At 36.5% G+C, this 21,929-nt stretch overlaps 1 protein-coding gene across 13 annotated transcripts in view; it reads right to left on the bottom strand.

Annotated features, from left to right (window-relative positions):
- The window catches only part of PCLO (piccolo presynaptic cytomatrix protein), a 370,143-nt gene that overhangs the window by 180,175 nt on the left and 168,039 nt on the right, over positions 1–21,929 (bottom strand). For all 13 annotated transcript variants that reach the window (XR_007162849.2, XR_007162848.2, XR_010826476.1 and 10 more), the window contains exons 5-6: positions 10,425–15,492; positions 8,041–10,046 (exon numbers count right to left, since the gene is read on the bottom strand). Coding sequence is in view for 9 of the 13 variants with exons in the window: in XM_048062711.2 (XP_047918668.2) it covers positions 8,041–10,046; positions 10,425–15,492 (7,074 nt within the window). In the remaining 4 variants the exon portion in view is untranslated. The remainder of the gene's footprint in view (positions 1–8,040; positions 10,047–10,424; positions 15,493–21,929) is intronic.

Raw genomic sequence — 21,929 nt, 5'->3', positions numbered from 1 at the left:
AAACAGTCCTTCCTGAGGATGTATATTCATTTTCTCAGTACACTATAATTTTCCTGAGCTTCTGTTAAAACTGCTCATAAGAGTCAACAGAATGAAATGCAGGAAGTCAAACTTGTCAGCAGAACATTTGAGAGAAACTCTCTTGAATTCAGTCAGGTTATTCCCTGGCCATCTAGACAAGCAATGAATTACACTAGTAATTTTTTACCCTCATCCTATTTATTCGGATAAACTACTGTATTCCATGTCTTGATAAAAGAAAAAAGTCTGAGGCAAAACAGAGTTGAAGTAGGTCAGTTATACATTCTTCTGTCATTCATCCATGCCTGCTTGATTCTGCTATATATATTTGTATGTTGTATTCATTATTTTAAAGCAGGAAACACTGTATTGGTCTTTCACCACACCCAAAACTCAAAGAACTCCTACAATGGAAACGTGGGTATATAAAAAAGTCAGCTGGAAATGAGTGCTAAGAGATTACTGTACTTTCATTCTTTGTTTTTTATGGAAGACAAAAGATTGAGGATTGGGATTTGTGGCCATGGGTGCTTTTTCAATGTGTAAATGAGAGCTGGCTAATGGGGAGATGGATGAACTGTCAGCACATGAGAAAAGGCCCACGTGACAGAAAACCTAGGCTCTTTGTCAACTCTGCCATAAATCTCAGGCTGTATTACAGATTGTGAAAGATCCTATTTGAAAAGCAAGAGATTGAATGTCATAATAATTTTCTATTATGAATGAGTGTCCCTTCATTAAATAGAAAAGACTTGAAATCAACTAATTTAAAAGTAACAGACAATTCAGAGTGACCCAGTTAAATGCTCTTTAGAAAATAATGTTTATAGGATATGTTGACCAAATGTGGGTAGTTTTTCTGTTTTGAAGATGAGACAGATGGAAAAAAGAAGATGGCTTATTTGAGTCACACAGAGGTTATTCCAAAGGATTTCAAATAGAGCACAGAAAGCAGTAGCTTGAAATGTTAACAGATTTCTAAACTGTAAATACATCAAAACTTCAGTGGAAAAAGTTATCATAAATCTAGCTAAAAACTTGTAGTTAAAGGAGAAGATAGATATTTTACTAATTGCATAGGAATAAAAGATGATCAAGAATTGTCTTTAGATGTGAGTGAGATCCTAACTTTTCAAATCAGTTTCAGGCAATTTATTTTATATTTTTTTTTGAAATGCAGAGGAGAAGTGGTGTGCAGGGAATGCAAGAATCAGTGGCCTTTGTCCCCCTGTACATTGCTGTATCGGACTGACACTGCTACTTTAAAAATGCCTTTTTAAAGAATATCTGAATGTGAAGAAAGATTAGTTATATGAATATGAAGCAGGAAACCCTTTTGAAAGTAATTCAAGTGCTAACGGAGCCTAAGTCCCATTAAGAAAAGTAATTAATCCTTCTTCAGGTGTTAAAGGTCACTTTTGTAAAATGAGCACATAAACTACTGAGAGATTTAGGATCTTTTGAACACTATATCTGTCCAAGGAAGTGAGGAAGAAAAAAAATCTGTCATCATGTGTTTCTACAATTTATTTGTCAATTTGGTTCAATAGCAGAGGAATGATGAGAGAGTGTATGTCTGTTTTATGTCCATGAAGAACTGATAGGAAGAACCAGTGCTCTATCTCTCTACTACCTTCATGGTTGAGAGAATGCAAATGGTGCATATCTAGTAAATTATTAATCTCTTCTCTTTCTTCAGCAAAAGTAAAGGAGGGATGAGAGGGGAGAAGAGTGGGATGTAAGGGATAATAGGATAAAGAAAGCCAGGCTTATACATATTTTTCTGCAGCTCGCATGAGCCCAACTAGGCTCACTAGCATTTGACTTGATATTCAAGCACAAAAAGAATTCACTGGGTACATCTACACCTTCTCTGGCCTAAATTCAATCTCAAAATATGATCTGACCATAAGCAATGAATCAGCTTCATACACAAGCTACAGGGCACACTTTAGGGATGTAGAAAACTACACTGCGTGCCTATCCAGAACCAGTGACTTAGCCTGTTGCTAACTGTTAACACACTGTTAAGCTGACCCAGGTGAGCAGTTGATGAACTGCATGCAAACCATACAAACCATGCAAATCAGGCCACTTCCAGACTATGCTTTAAGACTGGTGTATGCACAGCCAAAATGAAGGACCAGTTGTCACCAGTGCCTGAGGAAGAGTTTTGTTAAACCACAGCCCACAGATGTCACTTAGATTTCCTGGAAGCAAAGGAAAAAAAAAAAAAACAACCAACAAAAAAAAAAAAAAAAGCTTGCTCTTTAAATCTAGGTTACTCTTACATCATTACCAAAGCCAGTTCCTCACACAACACACTGCTATACTTAAACCCAAATAACTGCTGTTTCTGCATGAGGTGATGGCCATGTTATATTTAAAGGTAAATTTCAAGGAGAAAAAAATATTCTTCCTTTTTCCAGACCAAATCATGGGACTATACTGGAAAATTAAAAGTCACTGAATGAAGCCTTCTGCAGCTGCAATCACGTGACCACATATCTCACAGACCACAAATAACTTCTAAGTATTTTACAATAAATACAAGAGCTATAACAAACTACCACCCAAGAAGCATAACTACAACAAGAAACCAACGGAAACACCTATGTCCTGGTAATAGCAGAAATTCTGTTACCTGAAATTCTGGAACAACACTAAGAAATGAACCTAGTCCCTGCTTCTGAGGAAGGCAAACAAACAGAAACACCCAACCCAAAACCATGCAATTATCCCAATGCTTTATCTCTGTTCATTACCCAAGCAGAACTTTCTTCAATATCATACAGATCTGGTTATCAGTTTAGTCCAAAAAGACAAGCAAAGCATCATAAATATGATATACAGAAGGTTTTAATTCTACTGGGAGCCACTACTTTGTTTCCCCTCTCCAGTGCCCAGATGTACAGCACATCTGATGTAGGAAAGGACAGCCCAAATCACTGAGGTCCTAACCTTCAGTTTTAAAGAAGAAAACAGATGAAAACACACTCCTTGTAGTTAAAAACATAAAGTAATATCAAGCATGGAATGCTAACAGCACTATTAAAAATAGATACAGTTCATCTAAAAGTAACGTACAGTAAGAATCTATCCAAAACATTATGTAATGTTACTGATGAAAATGAGGAATTATGTTGCAATTACAGTTTCATGATCAAGGCGGAAATGTCACGGTACAACATGGATGTTAATAAGGTAAATTCCACTAACTTGATTTTAAACTGATGACAGTGATAGATTACAGAGAACAATATTTTCTGTAATTTACTTTTCTACTTATTACGTACACATAATAACAGGTGCTATGTATCTGAGGCAACACTTTTAGATCTGTCACTTTGTGTTATTGAAATTAATTATCAGTACAATACTATAGAAGATAAAACACAGATTACTGTGCTTTGTTCTTATTACTTTTAAATTCAACATTTTAAAAAATTACACTTAAAATTGGTATTAAAAAACATTTCTGCTCTGACTAGGTCAATAGGTGAAGTTCTGTAATTTTTTTACCTACATAAATAATCAATCTTTGGAGATTTTTCTTGAAATCATTGTCTTTTTTTAGCATAGCATACAGATTTGAATTATATTTGCCCTACAGTAGCAGCACCTAACATCGGACGAAAAATCCAAGAAATGTCTTTGGTAACTCTCTTAATAAATAGATTGATAGAATTTGCTCAAACTGTGGATGCTTAAATACAGAGTTTCTACCCTGAAGCTGGCAGGCTGTTGACAGATGTGTCTTTGCATTAGTTTCACTAATACAAACACTTCTTCTGAGGCTTTATGCACTGCTTAAGCTGTAGATGTTGTATGAGTGTGACAGTTCATGTGCAAGATCTTCTGCCATTTGCTTCAGTTTAGCTGAGCAGGCATTTTACATCCAAAGGCAAAAGGCAGACAACTTCCATCTTTGATTATACATATACAACATGTACAAGTGCTGAAGTTGACTGTGACTGGCATATGACTTGATCTGTGATGCACTGGTATAAAGCTATTTTTTTATTAAACTAGTCAGGTACTCACTTTTTTTAGTTTGTTGTTGTTGTTGTTGCTGCTGCTGAATAGATAAATTTGAATCACTGCTTCCAAACTCTACTAAGACTTCCTAGTGCCCCCATGGAAACCACTTTTATGGCATCACACTCCGTGGAATCCTACCATACAGGGCTGCTGGACAGCCTATCAAAGGCAGCACCAAGAAGGTCATTTCCACTTGGAGTTCAAGTGGCACAAAGCTTCCCAAGGAGGAATAATAGGTATTTTTGAATAGTAACAATTCTAGATGGGTGTCTTCCATGAGTCTTTTTTCATGCTGGCAACCTATATCGCACAATTTTTCCTTGACACAGCTACACTTGATTACTCACAGAACTGCACATTATACAAGAACCATCAGAGGAAATAAAATGGAAAGAAATGCTTTTACTTCAGATTAGTAGGAAGGTATCACCTATGCTCATTCTATGTTCATGGCAATAGAGGCAATAACTACTATGGACAGTAATGGAAAATGTAATGTAAACATATAACTTGCTATCTCAACATTAACTGTGCTGTCACTGAAAGCAATATTTTTTGATACTTGTAATTACATGATTAGCAGGCAGATTATTTTTCAGCCTTTCACTTATACTAGATTGGATAAAACATTGTAATAATTTCCTACAAAAGGCAAATTAAAGAACATAAAGTTATATTTACAACAGCAGTTGTAAAAAGCAGGGATATCATTTCATCATCTTATTCACAGTCTCCGTATTCTCTTTCCTGATATGTTATAATAAATGCATTTTTAAATGGAAGAAGGACATGAATGATGAAAGTGTATTAACTGGAGGACAAAACGTCATTTCACTGTAATCTTTAGAAAGGATTTTAAGACCAATTTTATTCCTACCCTTTTAGGCTCATTGATTGCATACGGATAAACATTTTTGATAAACTGTCATAAAATGAAGCCTGTGAAACATGCACATGAACATATGAACACCCTTTTCACCTGCAGCATTTATACATGGAGACAAAGACATAACCCTGACACAAGAACTATTAAAAATGTGATAGGATCCATGCAAAAAATATTCCTGTACACACACCATTTCCCAAAGGTAGTGAAAGATCAATCTTTCATTTCCATTTTTTACCTTTACATTCAACATTGCCCTCTTATTCTGAGTGAATTGTTTGACAAGTTTTTCTGAACTAAACTTCATTGTTCTGAATGATGTATCTGATCCCCTCTACCTTTTCCTTTTACAATTAGGCGATTCGGTGCTCTCCAGTTAGGAGGCACAAAAAGGTAAACATTTACACGAGAACTTTAACTGCTACAGACACTGTACAAAGAATGAACAAAAAGTTGCAGTCCCTAATATATTTCAATGTTGATGAAACCTTGTAGTTTCAGAACTAGTAGGATAATCCAAAAATGATCTTGTATTTAAACTCAAGTACAACAACAGTATGTTGTCGCAACAACACAAATCTGCAGCTGAAAAAATTTCTGATTCTGTGATTCTGTGAAAATGTCAACAGACTATACACTTTGTCAACAGTGCCACTGCATGTACACTAACTCTCAGGAGGAACTTCTCAGGGAGGGTATTAAGGCACAATGGAAGAAATCACTGTCTGCCAAGATGTTAGAGTCTTAAAACCAGGTTCTCGGTATCAAAAAATGTAGTTCTGCTGGAGAGAATACTGTAAGTCTTATGGAAACTGAAGATCCCTGTTTCCTACCATAACTGTACTGAGTAACTGAGAACTGAAACTGACAAACTTCCAAAGCAAATTATCCCAATATTTTCAGATTCTGATGATGTCATTAGATTACTCTCTGAAACTTTCTTTCTATGTATTCTCTTGTTTATCATGTATCTCTTCTGCTCCTTTATTTTTCATCTGATCCCAGACAAAGCTAACTGAACGTAAGAACCTGTATCAGAAAAAAAAGGGGCAAAAAAATGCTTAATGCTTTACATAACATCAGGGCTGAAAGCTGCCATGATGGTCACGGGAGGTTTGCAAAGCAGCTTCCCCACCATATGCCACATGACACAGTTAGTGCAGCCCACTTTAAACTATGGAAGATTTTTACTTTCCTTGTGTTTGTCTACTTGCACTTCAAATTCTATAAAAAAATCTGTAAAAAGTCCACCTCTTTCAGTTAGAGTACAATTGCTTTGAGACATGGACTATTTCTGCTTGATGGCTGCGTACTAATAAGAACAGCATATCTCATTACTGTTTGCGATCAGGGCAAAACTGTAATAACCATATGAGTAAGTAATGAACAGTGACATACAAGCCCTTTGTTTCTATGTCTTGATTAATAAATACTGCATGTGTTCAAGCTCTAATGTAAAGGCCTTTAAACAATCAGTGCCTCATAGAATTTATCATCCACCATCATACAAACTATACAATTCATATTAAATATATATGTATCTATAAAATAAGTGAACATTTGTTATCAGTAATAGTTTCACTGCAATGCCAGTTATTCCACAATATTAATACCTACTTTCCAAAATCTAGTACAACCCAACATTTTCTAACCTGTGAACAACGTTCTTTAAGATGCTGTTCCAAGGCCTCTATATGAAATGAGTATTTGTGTTACTGTTTCTCACGCTGTTAATCCTGCAATAGGGATATGGAGTTGATATGGAGTACCAATGCCATGACTACTGTTTTCCCTTCAAACTTCAAAGAATGGTTTTCAAGCAGTAACAGCATAGAAAGTAGTTAATGTCTGTATAAATATGTAAGGCTGCAGAAACTGCTTACAATAGGGGTCTTGAAGGGTATAATCAGACAATCCCATAGCTGAAAGTCACCACAAAATATCAAACAGGGACAAACCCGCTTTATTCTATCCAGTCTGTACTAGAAAATATACTTATGTATTCAAATATAACTGAACATAAAAAGTAAAAATTACTAAAGAATTTGAATGGCAGCCCTCCTAGAGCTCTCACAAATAAGATACTGAGCCTGCAGCTGACAGAAGGGAATAGACTCAGACAAATGGACAGCCAAGAACATGTTAAATAGTGTGGTGGGTTTTTTTTATTTGTTTGGTTGTTGTTGTTGGTTTTTTTTTGTTTGTTTGTTTTTCCACCAAGACTACTTCCTTTCATTCATAAATAATGGATTGATTCCCAAATCAAAAATCTTACTTCTCAAGGAAAAGGAATACTGCAGAAATAGCACATTTAAATCCTGGTGATGTTAGTCCTTTATTATTCAAAACTTCCTCTATCCCAGCTAAATCCAGCATCCTTCCTCTAGCCCTGTCAGAAACAGCCCCCAGCACTTGTATAACTTCTTGATAATCCTCCCTATCCAAAACAAAACAGCAAAAAATGGATTTGTGGTCTGAAACCTTTCACTTTGGAAGAGATAAAAGATGTATGTACAGACTGGGACACAAGATTATCCACAGAATCATAAATGGCCAAAAAAAAAAAACAAAAAAAAAAAAACCACAAGGATCAAAAATGACAGCTGAATCATGCAACTGCAAATCTGCTTTCAGCTGCCTCTCAGGAGGTATATGCAGTAATTCCAATGCAAATACACTACAGAGTGTGCCACAAGAGCTGGGTGTTATATTACTAGAGAAGAAAATGTTTTTAATTTTCTGAAGAATTGGTAGTAGCTGTTTTATTGCCAATTAACTACGATATAAAATGTAAAGTGCCATCCAAATTCTGAATAAGGATTTGTTGTGTGTTGTATTTTTTTTCTCTTCTGAATCTCACTAAGACTGTAATTTGGATTCCTCTTTTTCCAGACAAAACGGTGAATCAACAGACCCTTGCTTTAGACAGCAGATTATTTCTTGTGACTTTTCAGTAAGATGTGCAAAAAGGCTGCATACATAGGAATTTCTGATGGGTGTGTCAGATCTCATGCTGTACTGATAGTCAGCTGTACAACTGCATACTGAAAAAAAAAAAAAAAGAAAAAAAAAAGTAAGCAAATACTTCTTACCATGAAACCCTCAGTGTACTGAAACTGAGCTCTGGAACTGTCTTCTGCTGTGGGACTCAGGGGCTTAGGATCAGACATAGAGCGTTGCATCATCTTTGCCGCCTTTGGGCTTGATGGAGGAACCTTGGCAATGTCAGCATGCAGCATCTTCTGAGGGCTGATGTCATCACTGATGGGTTTTTCATAGGGTACAAATGCTGACTCTATAACTTTGCTTGGTGAAACAGGTGAAATGGGTGAATAGAGAACTTTGGGAGATTTGGGAGGGGAAGGGACTACCTGCAGTGTAGAGTCTGGACGAAGGTGGGCTGAGTAGCCTATTTCTAATGGTGTAGGGCGTTTTTTATCTTTCTGGGGGGATGAAGCTGACAGATATTGGGGACTTTGAGTATCTGACTCTGTCTCTGTTTGACATCCCAAACTTTCTCCTTTATATGTCTTTTCTGGAGCTGAAATGTGCTTTATGATTTCAACCTTAGCATCCAATCGGGCCCTGATTGAAGGTGTTCTTATAGTTCCTACAGGTTCTGTTTGTACTGAAATCTCTGCTACTGTCTGAACTGCAATACTAGATACTTTGGAGAACTGTTTAGCTTTGTCTGCCTCAGTGGTACTCTCACTGTATTTCCCTACACGAGGCTTTCTTCTGGATCTGCTAGAAAGGTCCCATTCATCTTGATCTTCATCATCTGTCTGAACACTTGTATCAACACTCTTTTTAGTTCTCCGTCTCCTGTTTGTGTAACCTCTGTCTGCTCCGTCTTCATCATCAGTTTGCACTCCACTGTCTACTATCTTTTTGAAACACCTGGGCTCATCTTCCAGAGTCTCATCCAGCTCCTCATATGGACCACGTAATTTTGGCATAGAACTTCTCTTTTTCAATTGCTTCTCCTCTCTAACATCAATATCCTTAAGAGACATTTCTGAAACAGAGCTTAGGATACCAGACCTAGGTATATATTGGGTAATGCCATCTGACTGAACTGTATACCATGTTTGGCTTTGTGGAATTTCAATACCCAGCACTCCTGAAGCTGTAGTGGTTACATCATCAGTAGGCCAAAACTGGCCATTTTCTGTGGTTGCATACTGTCCTTCCAAAAGTGCTTGATCTGTGGTTGTTTGTGGTGAGCCAGTTCCTGAAGGGTCATAACCATATTGATATATTTGACGAATTTTTTGTTCCTCTAACTGTTGATGGAGCTGTTGTTGAAGTTGTTGGAATTGTTCAAGTTGCAACTGTTGCTGCGCTAAAGTCTCTTGCCTCATCATAAACTGAGCTTGCCGTTCCTCCTCTTGCTGAAATAAGAGATGATGTTTCATGGATTGCAACTCCTCAAGCTTTTTTTGTACCATAAATTTCTCCTGTTCCCTGAATCTTTGAATTTCCTGACGTTCCCATTCCAGCTCTTCAGCAAAGCGCTGTTGCTTAATTTTCTCAAGCTCAAGAAGTTCACGCTCCAAATCAAGCTGTTGCTGTTTGCCTTCTTCAGGGGCAATGAGAAGAGCAACCTCATCTTCGATTACATCTGTATAAACTTCAGATGCTGTTGCAGGTATTAAGTTAGTTGGCTCAGTGGCAATAGTTTCTAGAGTAAGAGGTGGCAAGCCTGTCTCAATATCAAGGGCAGTAATTGCATCTTTTTCAGTTGCCACTGTTGTCAAGAAACTGTACGACCTTGGGAGAGGTTGATTCTGTTGCAAAGTTGATAAAGAGGGCACTGAGTCAATTGTTTGGAGAGTAGGTAAATCTCTGACACTTGTACTGAAAATAGAACCGGGTTGTGTAGTGATGGCAAATGTGGATGGGATGGGAGTTGCTACTGAAGAATAAACGACACCATTGGATGATCTCAAAACACTTCCAACGCCGAATGGGGAACCCAGAGATGATACCATTCTTGCTTGGGAATACTGTGGTGTACTTATCCCGATGCCAGAAATTACCTGCCGAGTCTCTGGGTAAGGACCAGTGGTCTTGCTTGAGTAATCCATAACCTCACCTGAAATTACAGGGCAAAATTACAGTCCAGTCCCACAAAAGAATGATGCTTTGTGGATTCTGAAAGTCATCCCATCTTGATGAATTAAATGGGAAGGGGAAACTGCATGCAAATCTTCAGGTAACTGATCTACTTTAGATGTGAAGGAAGCATTTCTGAACATGCAGGCACATGCAGGCACCTCTGTGCAAAACATATATGTAAAATGAAGAAATGAAATACACGTGTAATCCAGAATAATTTCTCACACTGTCCAAAAGAAAACAAAACAACAGAAGGGGGGGAAAAATAAAAATAAATTTAAAAATCATCCTGAAATGAGGTGAGGAACATCAAAATTATATTTCAAAGAAAGATCTGCTGCTGTGTCATACTGACCTGTAGTAACTCTTCCAGAAGTAAGATCTACTGCTGCATCAGTTGCCCCAACTCGATAATCAAAGCTATTCTTGCTTTTGTATGCAAACAGTCCAGCTTCTGATAAATTTGTGTCAGACATAGATGGTTTCATACCTCCCATTCCTCGGTAGCCATATGACCCTGAACGATCATACTGATAATGGTCATCTCTGTAACCAAAGCGATCTTCAGGAAGCGTAGTTGGAGGCTGCTGTGCTGTACAGCTCCTACCAAATGGTAATTTATAAACCATATCACAGCAGACAGCTCTTCTCCCTGCAGTGAGATCCACAGGCTTTTCATCATCTTCTATTACTGTAGTTACGACACCTGAAGTAGTTTCATCCATTGTTACTATTGTTCTGTGGGATTTTGTAGTGCTAAGGTCAACTGCTCCACTCTCCACTGGCTCCTGAGAAGTCGAGAGATCAGTCCAACCATTTGTAACACCAACAGGTGGTACAGTAACAGGCTTTGTAGTAGCCCATGTCACTGCATGTGTTGAAGTACCTAGGGATAAATTTATTGGCACTTCATCTCTACTTGCAGAGAACGCCTGGCTGTCTGTTATTCTGTATGCAGGCTCAAAATGTTTTGATGTTGTTAGCTGCAGTGGAGTTGTCATTGCATGTCCCAGATCCACAAGGCTGTCTGTACTGGTAGTGTAGCTTACAGTGGCAGTGCAGGTCATGACAGTTACTGTCTCAGTGACTACAGACAGAGAAGGATCTGCAACACATGCAGTGCTAAGATTTATTATAGCTGGCTGGACAGTACTTACTGGCCGCCCGCATGTGTCACTTGCTGGCATTAGCCTTCTCACATCCATGGAAACAGCAGACAGATCCATACAGCTGTCTCTCATTTCAATATCCATCTTAGTTAAAGTGCGAAGATCAATGACATCACCCAAAGGATGGAATCTTCCATTCTCTCTATACCTGGGTTGATCTACTATATGTATTGGTTCTGGAGGTATTGTAATAGCGACGCTACCTAAACCAACACTGGGCAATGGGCCCTTCGCTACAGACACCGTAGTCATGGCTACCTCTGTTGTTACTGCTTCTGATTTTGAACTAGGTACTTTTTCAAAAGTTGATTGTGTTGTGACAGGGATAGTTTGCAAAGCACCTGAAATATACATACTCGGATCTGCCATACTTGGAATTTCCATAGCTTTCATGGATGGAGTGAAAATTGGTTGCATAGGCTGGGGAATCTGTTCTTTAGAAGGTGCTTCTAAAGGCCAGCTGGTAACAGCCTGACTAGTGATAACTTCTGTAGGAGTTCCAGGCTCAGATGGCAATGTGATGACAACATAGGTTTCCTGTGAGGGTTTTGTCAACCTTGGTGATGATTTGTTAGAGTGTGGAGACAAAGGGGATGTGGGAGATGCTATTTTGTATTCAGCTGAAGAGACCAAATTCAGAGTCATAGTTGAAGTCAATGACAAACCTACTGGTTTCGCCTGTGTTTCTGCTGGCTTATGAACAGCTATTGGGAGTGGAGGAACTGCTGGTTTAGGAGCAATTGGAGGTTTTGTTACCTCAGTGGGCCTGTGACTGAAAATGAGCCCTGCTGGAATGGAGGATGGTTTGGGTGGTACAGGAGGTGGTGTTGGGGTGAATGTTTTTGTGATAGGTACCACATGATTCTTTAAAACAGCTGTGGACTCCAGTGTTGCAACACTTGTGACTGAAGGTACCATTGTGGGTGCTGTTGCCACTGGAGTCTTAATCTGTGACTTCTTTTTGGGATAAATGGCTGGTTTGGGTAAAATAGGTGGAGGTAATGGTGGAGGAGGTGGTGGCGGAGGAGGAGGAGGTGGGGGTGGAGAAGGTTGTGCAGGAGAATCCAAAGAAGAGCTTCTAAAAAGTGAAAATACTTTGGATGTTGGAGCAGGAGCTGAGGAAGGCACAGAGACCATGCTGGTCTTACTTACAACACTGGGAGTAGGTACAGAAGATGTTTCTGATGCAGGCTCTTTAACTTGAACTGATACTATACATGTGGGTGGTTGCTCAGATGTAGCACCAGTCAAATTAATCCTTGTCATATCAACGCTCAATTCTCTGTTTAAATCTTCATGATGAATTTTGACAATGCCAGCCTCTACTGTACTTTTCATTTTTCTAGCTGCAACCTTTTCTGCTTTGGAGGTATCAAATGTAATGGTATCAGTTGCATATTGTTGGGGTTTTATAACTGTAGTAGACACCAATGAAGGTGCAATTTCAGGCAAACAAATTGCAGCTTGATCCACACTCTCCATATCTGAGGCTATAGCTGGCTTTTTAGTGGCTCCAGCAACAGATTCATAAGGCATGCTCACCTCAGAGTACTCTTTTGTAGATATTAAGGGAATTTGGGCTATTATCCTGACATCTTCAGAATCTGCTAGTTTACTTACAGCATCTGCTGTATCTACATAACCTGTGGTTGCACTATCTATAGGTGATGAACTATCTGTGGTACAAACCGAAGATGTAGATGATGTTAAGGAAGCTGTATCAGAGGGTAAAACTGATGCAGCACCTTCTGATGTTTCAGAGTATGTCAACATTGATGTTTCATGAGAAATTATTTCTTGAATTTCTCTGGCATAATCTGTTAAGTATTCATCTTCAATTTCCTCTGCTGTAAAATGCTGAGTTATTTTAACATCTGGAATAGAAAGTGCTGTACTACTGAGAGATGATACATCTGAGATTGCTGAAGTAGTGCTTGATGTTAAAGATGTACTATCCACTATTTCTCCAACACTAGATATCTTTGTATCAGATGTAGGAACAAAACCTGAAGTTGGCTGTGTTGGACTGGACCCGGGGGTTAGCTGCATTCTCTGTCTTTTCATAAGCTCTTCATAAGCAGCTTCTGCATCTAACAACTGCTTCTCCTCAGTAGTGGAGTTCACTGTGCTGTCTAATACAACTATTTCATGACTTTCTGGAATAATAAAAGAGCTAGAAACAATATCTTCTTGAGGCACAATTGAATGTAAAGGCTCTACACTATAGTAGTCTTCCTGTAGATCAGTAATTTTCTGTGGTTCTTCATAGATCTGTTCTGAAGCTCTTATTTTTTTCTCTTTTCCTCTCTGCTGTATATACTCATTACTCTCATCTTGTCTCATTACAAGATTAGTATCAATAGTTCCATTGTAAGTATCCTCTACTAAAGATTCATAAATATAATCCTCTATTAGCATTCCACCATATAATGATTCTTTTTCAAACACCTCATCTTTTTCATTTGCAATTTGAAATGGCTTGGCCTTATGGGTCTTATGTATCATTTCCTCATATACCTCTTCAGCACTTTTCAATGTCTTTTGACCGCTTTCTTCTTTTGGAACTCCAATTGGTTGTTCATCTGTTGGTGAGTATAGAGAGACAGCAGTAGGCAACTTGTAAACTTTTTGAACTTCTATTATCTTTTCTGGGCTAATTTCGAATCCTTCAGGATCTGACTCAATACTAGGTGAATATTCAGAACAGGAAGATCTGTGAAGCTCTTCCATTTCTGCTGCCTGTCGTAATTCTTCTGTTGGAGATGCATCTTCAATGGGAGAAAGATTACTTGGAGGAGTCTTTGGACGTTCCCTTCTTCTCTGAGCTCTCAGCTCGTCCTTGTCCTTTCTAGATTTCTTGCTAGAACTTTTTCTTTGTTGCTGTTCTAACTCACGCTGTTTCTCCTGTTCCTTTAGCAATTCTTCCTCTTCCCGTAGTTCTTCTTCTTCTGAAGAATCTTCAATAGTTGGGAGAAGAGGACCATGTGACCTATGCCTAGCTTTGCGCTGTTGCTTGCTCTCCCCTCCCAGTTTTTTGTGACTAGGACTGCTGTCGCTGTCTTCATCAAGTGATGACACTGAAGTGGGAGATGTACCTGGTGTGAAACTCGAAGCATGTAAACTAGAAGACCCTTCTCCTCTAGATCTATCTTCTGGTGAATCTGTAAGACTCTCCATCTCTAGCTCAGGTTCTTCATCAAAATATAAGATACCTTTCTGTTGTTCAGAAGCTTCAGAATATTTGTTTGTTATTGTACTATTTAATTCTATTGTTTTGAAACGCCGAAGACCTCCTCCTCCCGTTACAGCAAGTTCCTCACTGTCTTGACTTTTAGTTTCCCTGTATTTTGGTTCTGGACTTTCATCAAAAGTCTCATCATCATCATCATGCCATGAATGTCGTCTTCCTGCATCCTCATCATAGCCTGCACTACTTTTCCGTGCCATTCTTCTATGTTTTCCAGCAGTTCCTTTGGCTTTGCTTTTCACGTCTTCTTTTTTTTGGCTTTCAGTTACACTGATCTCTTTGAGCTGATTTCTAATGAACTCATCATCTTCAGAACCTGAGGCATCTTCATCAGCACTCATCTCTATAATTTGTTTTCTAATGAAGTCTTCCTCATCACCCGATCCCTGACTGTCATCTCGTTTGTACTCATCACTGCTTGAAGAACCAACACTAGCTCTTCTTTTTCTCCTTGGGACAGGTGAGTTTTCGCTCTCACTGCTATCTTCCACAGAATCATAGCGTTGCCTTCTTGCTGGTATGTCATCTCCTCCGTCTCCTTCCTTGTATTCAGCTTGGGAGGAAGCGCTTCCTTTGCCATCTTCTACAATGGTTCCTTCACCTTCTTGAATAGCTTCTAAGTCTTCCTCATCTGAACTGTAAGATTCTGGAGTGACTGGCAAAGGCTTTGTTTTATGCTGATCCTTTGTCTGTTCACTGTATGTTTCATAAAGTTCTTTTTTCTTCACAGATTTTTCATCAGAAAGTGTACTTGCCTGAGCTTCCAAAATAGACAGGACAGTACTTTCCAATTTAGCTAGATCCGAGGGGCTCGGTGGACTTTCTTGTGAAATAGTGTCTTTTTTACTAGATTCTTTGAGTAAATCCTTTTCATCACTGGGGATATGACTTGGAATTTCACCAAGTGAACTTGATATCCCATCAGAAGAATACCCGGTGTCACTCAGACCTTGTGGACTTTTCTGTTGCTGAGAGCTTGATGTGTCTGATTTGTCATCCTCCTTTTCCTAAAAAAATAAATACATATGCATGTGTATATACTTATATATACATTCTTAATGTCTCCAGGCAATTAAATACGTGTCTTTTTTTTTTTCTAAAAGATGAGCTAACGTCTCAGATGAAAAAAATATTCTAAATCAAATTATATTAAACCATAAATGACTGAACATGAATTCTGTTTTGCAAAGCTATTAAAGCAATACAAAAAGATCCTTAAATTCTGAGTTTTGACATTTAGCTATGCTTTACATGACTGTCCACATCAGCAACCAGTTTCATTAGTTGTAAGATTATCTTTTGTTTGTAAATACAAACAAATACTGTAGTTAACTGTTTTCAGAATCCTATCTAATTATAATCTATAATTGTTCATATATACATGGGACATTTTTTTTTGTGGGTTAATTTAAATTAATAATTAATTACTTATGCTTCAAAACTGCCTACACATTTCTAGATAAAAATATAGCTTGCCAAACATCATCCTGCAGTATTTCTGGGGCTTGCTCTTTTTTTTTTTTTTTTTTTTTCATTTAATCTTTTACAATTCCCTAGAAATATGTGAATCTTACAAAATTTGGAGCTATGGTTTCATTTTCTCAATTTGAATGTTATGCATTGCAACATGCAGTGGAATACACGGAGTACTAAAGCATGAGTTAATACAATCTGGAAAGTCCCCATATCTTCAGTTCAGTACTGTACAACCATTTTCTGAACATCTCATTAAAAAAAAGAAGTTTCTCAGGAAATTTGTAATGCAGCGGTAAGCTGCTGCTAGGGAAGTGTAATTGAAGGGTTAAAAGCAAAATGGTCAGCTACTGATCAAAGGAAATAAAGAAGAAAAGGCAGGCACATGCAACTGAATATCACAACCAATAGTTTCCTTCTTATTCCTAACTAAATACACTTAGTCTTTCTCCGAGTTTAAAGATCCTTTTATACCACTCTGAATGACAAGTACATCTATCTCCTTCTTTGGATAACAAAAATACCAAGAATAGCCTACAGCAAATATTTCCACATCAGAGTTTCCCTCATCCCAGCTATGAAATGCCTCCTCCCAGTTTCTCCCAGATGTGAAATGCAATATTTTGTGAAAGAATATCATGATTCTGCTAACAAATTAGCTCACTCTCCAAAGGACAGGTCATCTTAGCCGTCATCTTAGCTGACAATCTTATGAAGTGTCCCTGTATCCAATAGTAATTTGAGAACAAGCATCCCAAAGTCTTCTGATTTTAATGATATGATGTGATGTTCATATTTTTTATGCCCTCAATAATACACATGGTGGTATTTGTCAACTTTGCTAATCTAAGTCAATAATTTCTGAAGTAGGTCTAACCTTCTATTTAAAGCTTTGATTTATCAGCTTCCTTAGCAATATATTGAGTTAAAAGAAAAAAGAAAAAAAAAAAAGGAATAAATACACTAAGAAAATCATGACAGTGCTAATTATAATTTGAAGGTACGTTTACAATTTTCTCAGTTTCTGTCAATTATAAGTATTTTCAAATGTTTATTCACACTAAAATTACATTTAATGGCAAATTATCATAAACAAAATATTTGTTATTGACAGGTTGTTTTTTAAAGAACCATTCAGTTGTTTTTTGTTTTTTGTTTTTGTTTTTAATTATTTGATTTTAATGTAAAATACCTATTGTTGCCTACAGGCATGTCACTGTGCATATAATTATCCATTAAAATGCTAACGTTAATAATAATAGTACACTATTCTAGTCATTAATATTTTGTTAAGTAACCTCCATTTCACAGAAATTATTTATTACCTGCTTTGCAAACTCAGGTAATATCCTGAATATAAATCACATTTATCCTTACCAATAGTGTACCCAATCTGATAAACCCAAAATCCTGATATCAGAACAAAAACATAGCATTTAAAAATTAAATTTGATAATAAATATTTCTAAGGACAACTCTAATGATTAAGCTGTGATTAATCATAATCATATTGGACAAAACTCCAATAATACTCCAAATAAATTTGGGAAGTCACCACTACTTCAACACTTTAGCACTCTTTAAGAAAAAGGTACACTTGGATATTCTTCAGCCCATAATGGCAGATTTTTTTTTTGTATCTTGTATTTATATATTTGTTCCCTCTACTGAAGAAAAAAATATTTAAGGGACATTTATTAGAATATTTAAAAAAAAACATAACCAAACCAAAACACAATCCATTAAAACCCAAGTTATTTTTGCATCTAGAAATATGCCCCCCCATTACAATTTCAGCAATGATAATTAATCATTATTTTATTTCCAGTATGTCCATTATTTATAAACACATGTCCAATTGCATACACTGGGATCAATTTGGACTAGCTTCTAGAAAATTCAAACATTGTTCAAGCTCAGAAGGTCTCCTAGGAGTTGATGGACTAACTGTGCCCAGGTAGTGAAAGTGAATCTCTAAGGTCTTAGTTCTCCATAGAGAGATGAAGTGGTAAAATGACTTGTAGAGACAAAAGCATCAACAAAATAGTTAAGATCAGAAAAAGATAGGCAACAATTGGGCAAGGAACAACCTTAGACATTCTCCTTCTAATCTGTAATGGTACCATTATGTCTGAATCCAATGTGTAGCATCCAATGACCAACCAAGAAGAGATGGAAATGAGTATTGTTATTGCCTGCCCTGTTGTTGTTGAATCTCAGTGTATGACATAGCATCACTGCTATTAGTAACAGGAAACAGTGGTTTGAAAAAATGTTATTTGTACAGTAATGAGAAGAAAAAGTTCTACAGTAATTAGAGACTTCCTTTATCACTAGTAATAAATGCAATAAGAAAATCCAGCTTTCTTTTTAAGACTACTAAGATACAAATATGTTTTCTACTATTTTTATGTGTAGAATTATCTTTCCTGTGATTCGTCATGAAAAAATTATTCTGCACTTCATGTTTTGAGGTCACATGCATGCAATAACAATAACATGCAATAACAAACAATAAACAATCTTTAGTCTTGGTGCATTTTTTTCCCTTTTTTATGCAGCCTGAGAACTCAGACATTGTCATTAGCTGCATCTGTTCTTAAATGTAATCTGTTTTGGACAGGGTTAGCATGTATGTATCACACACACAAAGACATCATCATTGCCAACCCTGTAAACATATGATTAAACATAAGATTTTTAGAATAACAAAATACTGAGTCAAGAATATTGCTAAGTATCATACATATGTGTATCATGTATCAACTCTTAGAGATGAAAAATGCATTTAAGTCAATAAGAGAAAAGCACACTTTTGCTGGTGAAGCGGGAAGTACTTTGGTTCATGTTGAAATACTGGGCATTTCTGAACAATTTAATGGCGTTTCTTTTCTGAAAGTTTGCCTATTCAGAGTTTTTAATACTTGACAAATTTAGCTGTGATATATATGCACTGATGGAAGAATCTTCTTGAGACATGATGAACGAAAAGACTTATAAATGCTACAGGCTGGTGTTGACTATTTAGAAACAACAAATGCAATCTCTTTAACTTGTACCAATTATAAATATGATCTAATGTAGAATGAATTCATACTTTTCCAGAGACATTTCTACAGTTCCAATGACAATACAGCATGCAACTATTTTTCATTAGAAGTTTTTGCTTTAGAAACAATTTATTCTTTCAGTTCCTCACTTTTAAAACTCTTATATTAAAATAAGTGACAGGAACTGCTTTAAACTGCTTTAAACTGCTTTAAAAACTCAAATTAGTTTTCAGATTAAATCAGAACTCCTTTAAAAGAAAACCGTGATGTAAAAAAAGTCGTCAGTTTTTAAAATTATTTATAATTAGCAAGATTACATTCTGTTGCAGAAATTTTATTTTGCAGAGGAACTCATGATTTTAAAAAGGTCATTCTCTTTATAGAATAAATAGACATATTCAGTTTGTTAAAAAAAAAAAAAAAAAGGAAGAGACTGGAAGAAGACTGGTTGAGTAAACTGTTTCTACCTGTGCCCACAAAAAAAATGACTACAGACAAGCCTCTTCTTCCTTCTTCTGGCTCCCTGGTCTGTGTTTTGTCACTAATGTCACACATCAGAATTATGATGTCAATTTACAATATACTAATTTCTACCAAGTTATTCAACATTAGTACACGATTATTCTTCAAAAAACATGAGAAGGCAGTAATAAGGGCACTTACATAATATAGCTGATGTGTTGTAATTACATTTCCAACTCACCACATTGTAATGTGTTCATGTACATATGGTAAACTTCATGTATTTGGGTCGAGAGACAACTGTTTTATATTCACAAAATTATATGTCATAACATAGTGTTAGAACACCTAACTACTACTGCACATGTAATTAAAAGTTTATCAGGAAAAAGATCTGTAAATCATGAGCAAAGATAGTTTGTTCCTTGACATCTGTTTGAAGAAATTATAGATTAAAATATTACTGAAAAATGAACATTTGAAGAAAAAATGGCTTTATGATACCTACAATCTTAATTTGAGGCCCAAATCTTTAAAAATATTTCAATATTTAACTCACATTTATTTCAAAGAATGGTAGATCTCAAAATAAAATTGAGGTCTGTGGGAGATTTTCCAAGGGTCATTCCAGGGATTTTACTGTATCAGAACCTTTACCCTTTAACCTTTAACCATCCAAATGGTATCAGTGTGCAATACTTAAATTGTTCTTTATTTTTCCATTTCTATCATATGCTCTCTTGGGAAAAAATCGTATCTAGAATATTTGATGTAAAGCACAGTAAACATTAAAAAAATTTAATAAAATTCAGAAATCTTTTTTTTTTCGTTTTGCTTGAATTACTTTTCCAAGGAGCAAAAAAGGGGTAGGTGGAATTTTTTTTTTTTTTTTTTGAGGGGAGAGGCGGGCGGTAGAGAGGTGTGTTTAAAATTAGCTATTCCTTTTTCATTCATTCAGTTCTGTTTTGTATTTCAGGGTGTTCTATTTTTAAAAATACCTAAAAGTGGATATCTACGCATTTTCTTTTTGCATTAATCTGTTACGCTTTCTAAACTTTATCTAAGTGTTCTTCAAAATCCAAGAACACAAGAAAGCTAAAGACAGTAGGAACAAATAAAACATAAGAGAAACAAAGGTGAAATATAGGCATGTGAGTACCTCATAATATATCAAGAGATAATTGGAAATCATCAATTAATTTACAATAAAAATGTGTTGCAATCAGAGACAGAATCAAGTATATGTATCTTAGATTTGTCTGGAGTGCCACATGCTTTCTCATCTTTACAGAAAACAAAAATGACTGGACAGGATTGAGACTAGTACATGATGAAAACTTTTTCTTTGAACATAAAAAATAGTATTTTTAACAAGAACATCAAAAAATCTGTCTACTTAAGTTTTCTGATAAGAATTTGACAAAAAAAAAAAAAAAGCTTCAGAAGAGACATTTTGTAAAATTAAGCTTGATCTTCCTGGAAAATCCTGCAATAGTGCCTCATGTCTAATATAAAATAATCAAACTAATATTCCCTTTTGTTAGATCTCCTTGTTTCTTCCAGAAGGGAGGACTCTGGTTATGTTACTTGGAGCATAATTCATATTGCCTTGGTACAATCAGGTGTTATCCTATCTTTTGATACCATGAAGAGGAGTGAACGCATCATGTGATGGGATTTGCCTCTCAGACAGGGAACTTGATTTCTAAAAACAATAGTATTTTTAACAGAACTCGCCACAGTACAATTTCCAAATCACATTATTTTTCTGGCCAAATACGTTGGTTATCAAAAAAATAGAAAAAAAAAAAAAGTACTTATTGACTGATATTATTTGAAAACATAATTTTGGCGAATGTTAAAGTCTTCTTCAACCTACTCCTAGTTTTCTAACATAATGATCAGCACCTAATTTGCAGTACTGAAACAAAAACAAACAAGCAAAAAAACCCACATAATTTGTAATTTCTCAACAAATTTTCTATGTTACCAACTTCAGCAGGTAAGTTACTGTTTTAAGTACTTGTTACTGACTTCACATTCAGAAAATAAATTTATTAGAAATGCAGCCATCTAATACATATTATCATAAACTCATCCATTGATCTGACTTGACAGCCCACCAAAAACCCAACTTGAAAGTACTTTTTCACTTGGGATAGGCAAATGAAATAGTAAAAAGATGTAAAGGTTGCATACATTAACATACCATGCTCAGAAATCACAATATATTCCTCAAATGTTTATTACTGGGACCAGCATTATTTAACACCTTTGTTGGAGACTTGGACAGTGGGATTGAGAGCACTGTGAACAAGTCTGTAGACAACACCAGGCAGAGTGTTGCAGTCGACACGCTGGAGGAAGGGATGCCATCCAGAGGGACCTGGACAGGCCTGAGAGGTGGGTCCGTGCAAACCTCGTCAACAAGACTAAGTGCAAGGTCCTGCACCTGGAAC

The sequence above is a fragment of the Anser cygnoides genome, chromosome 1, assembly GCF_040182565.1.
Source record: "Anser cygnoides isolate HZ-2024a breed goose chromosome 1, Taihu_goose_T2T_genome, whole genome shotgun sequence".
Taxonomy (NCBI): Eukaryota; Metazoa; Chordata; class Aves; order Anseriformes; family Anatidae; genus Anser; species Anser cygnoides.
This window is presented reverse-complemented; position numbering and strand designations above follow the sequence as displayed.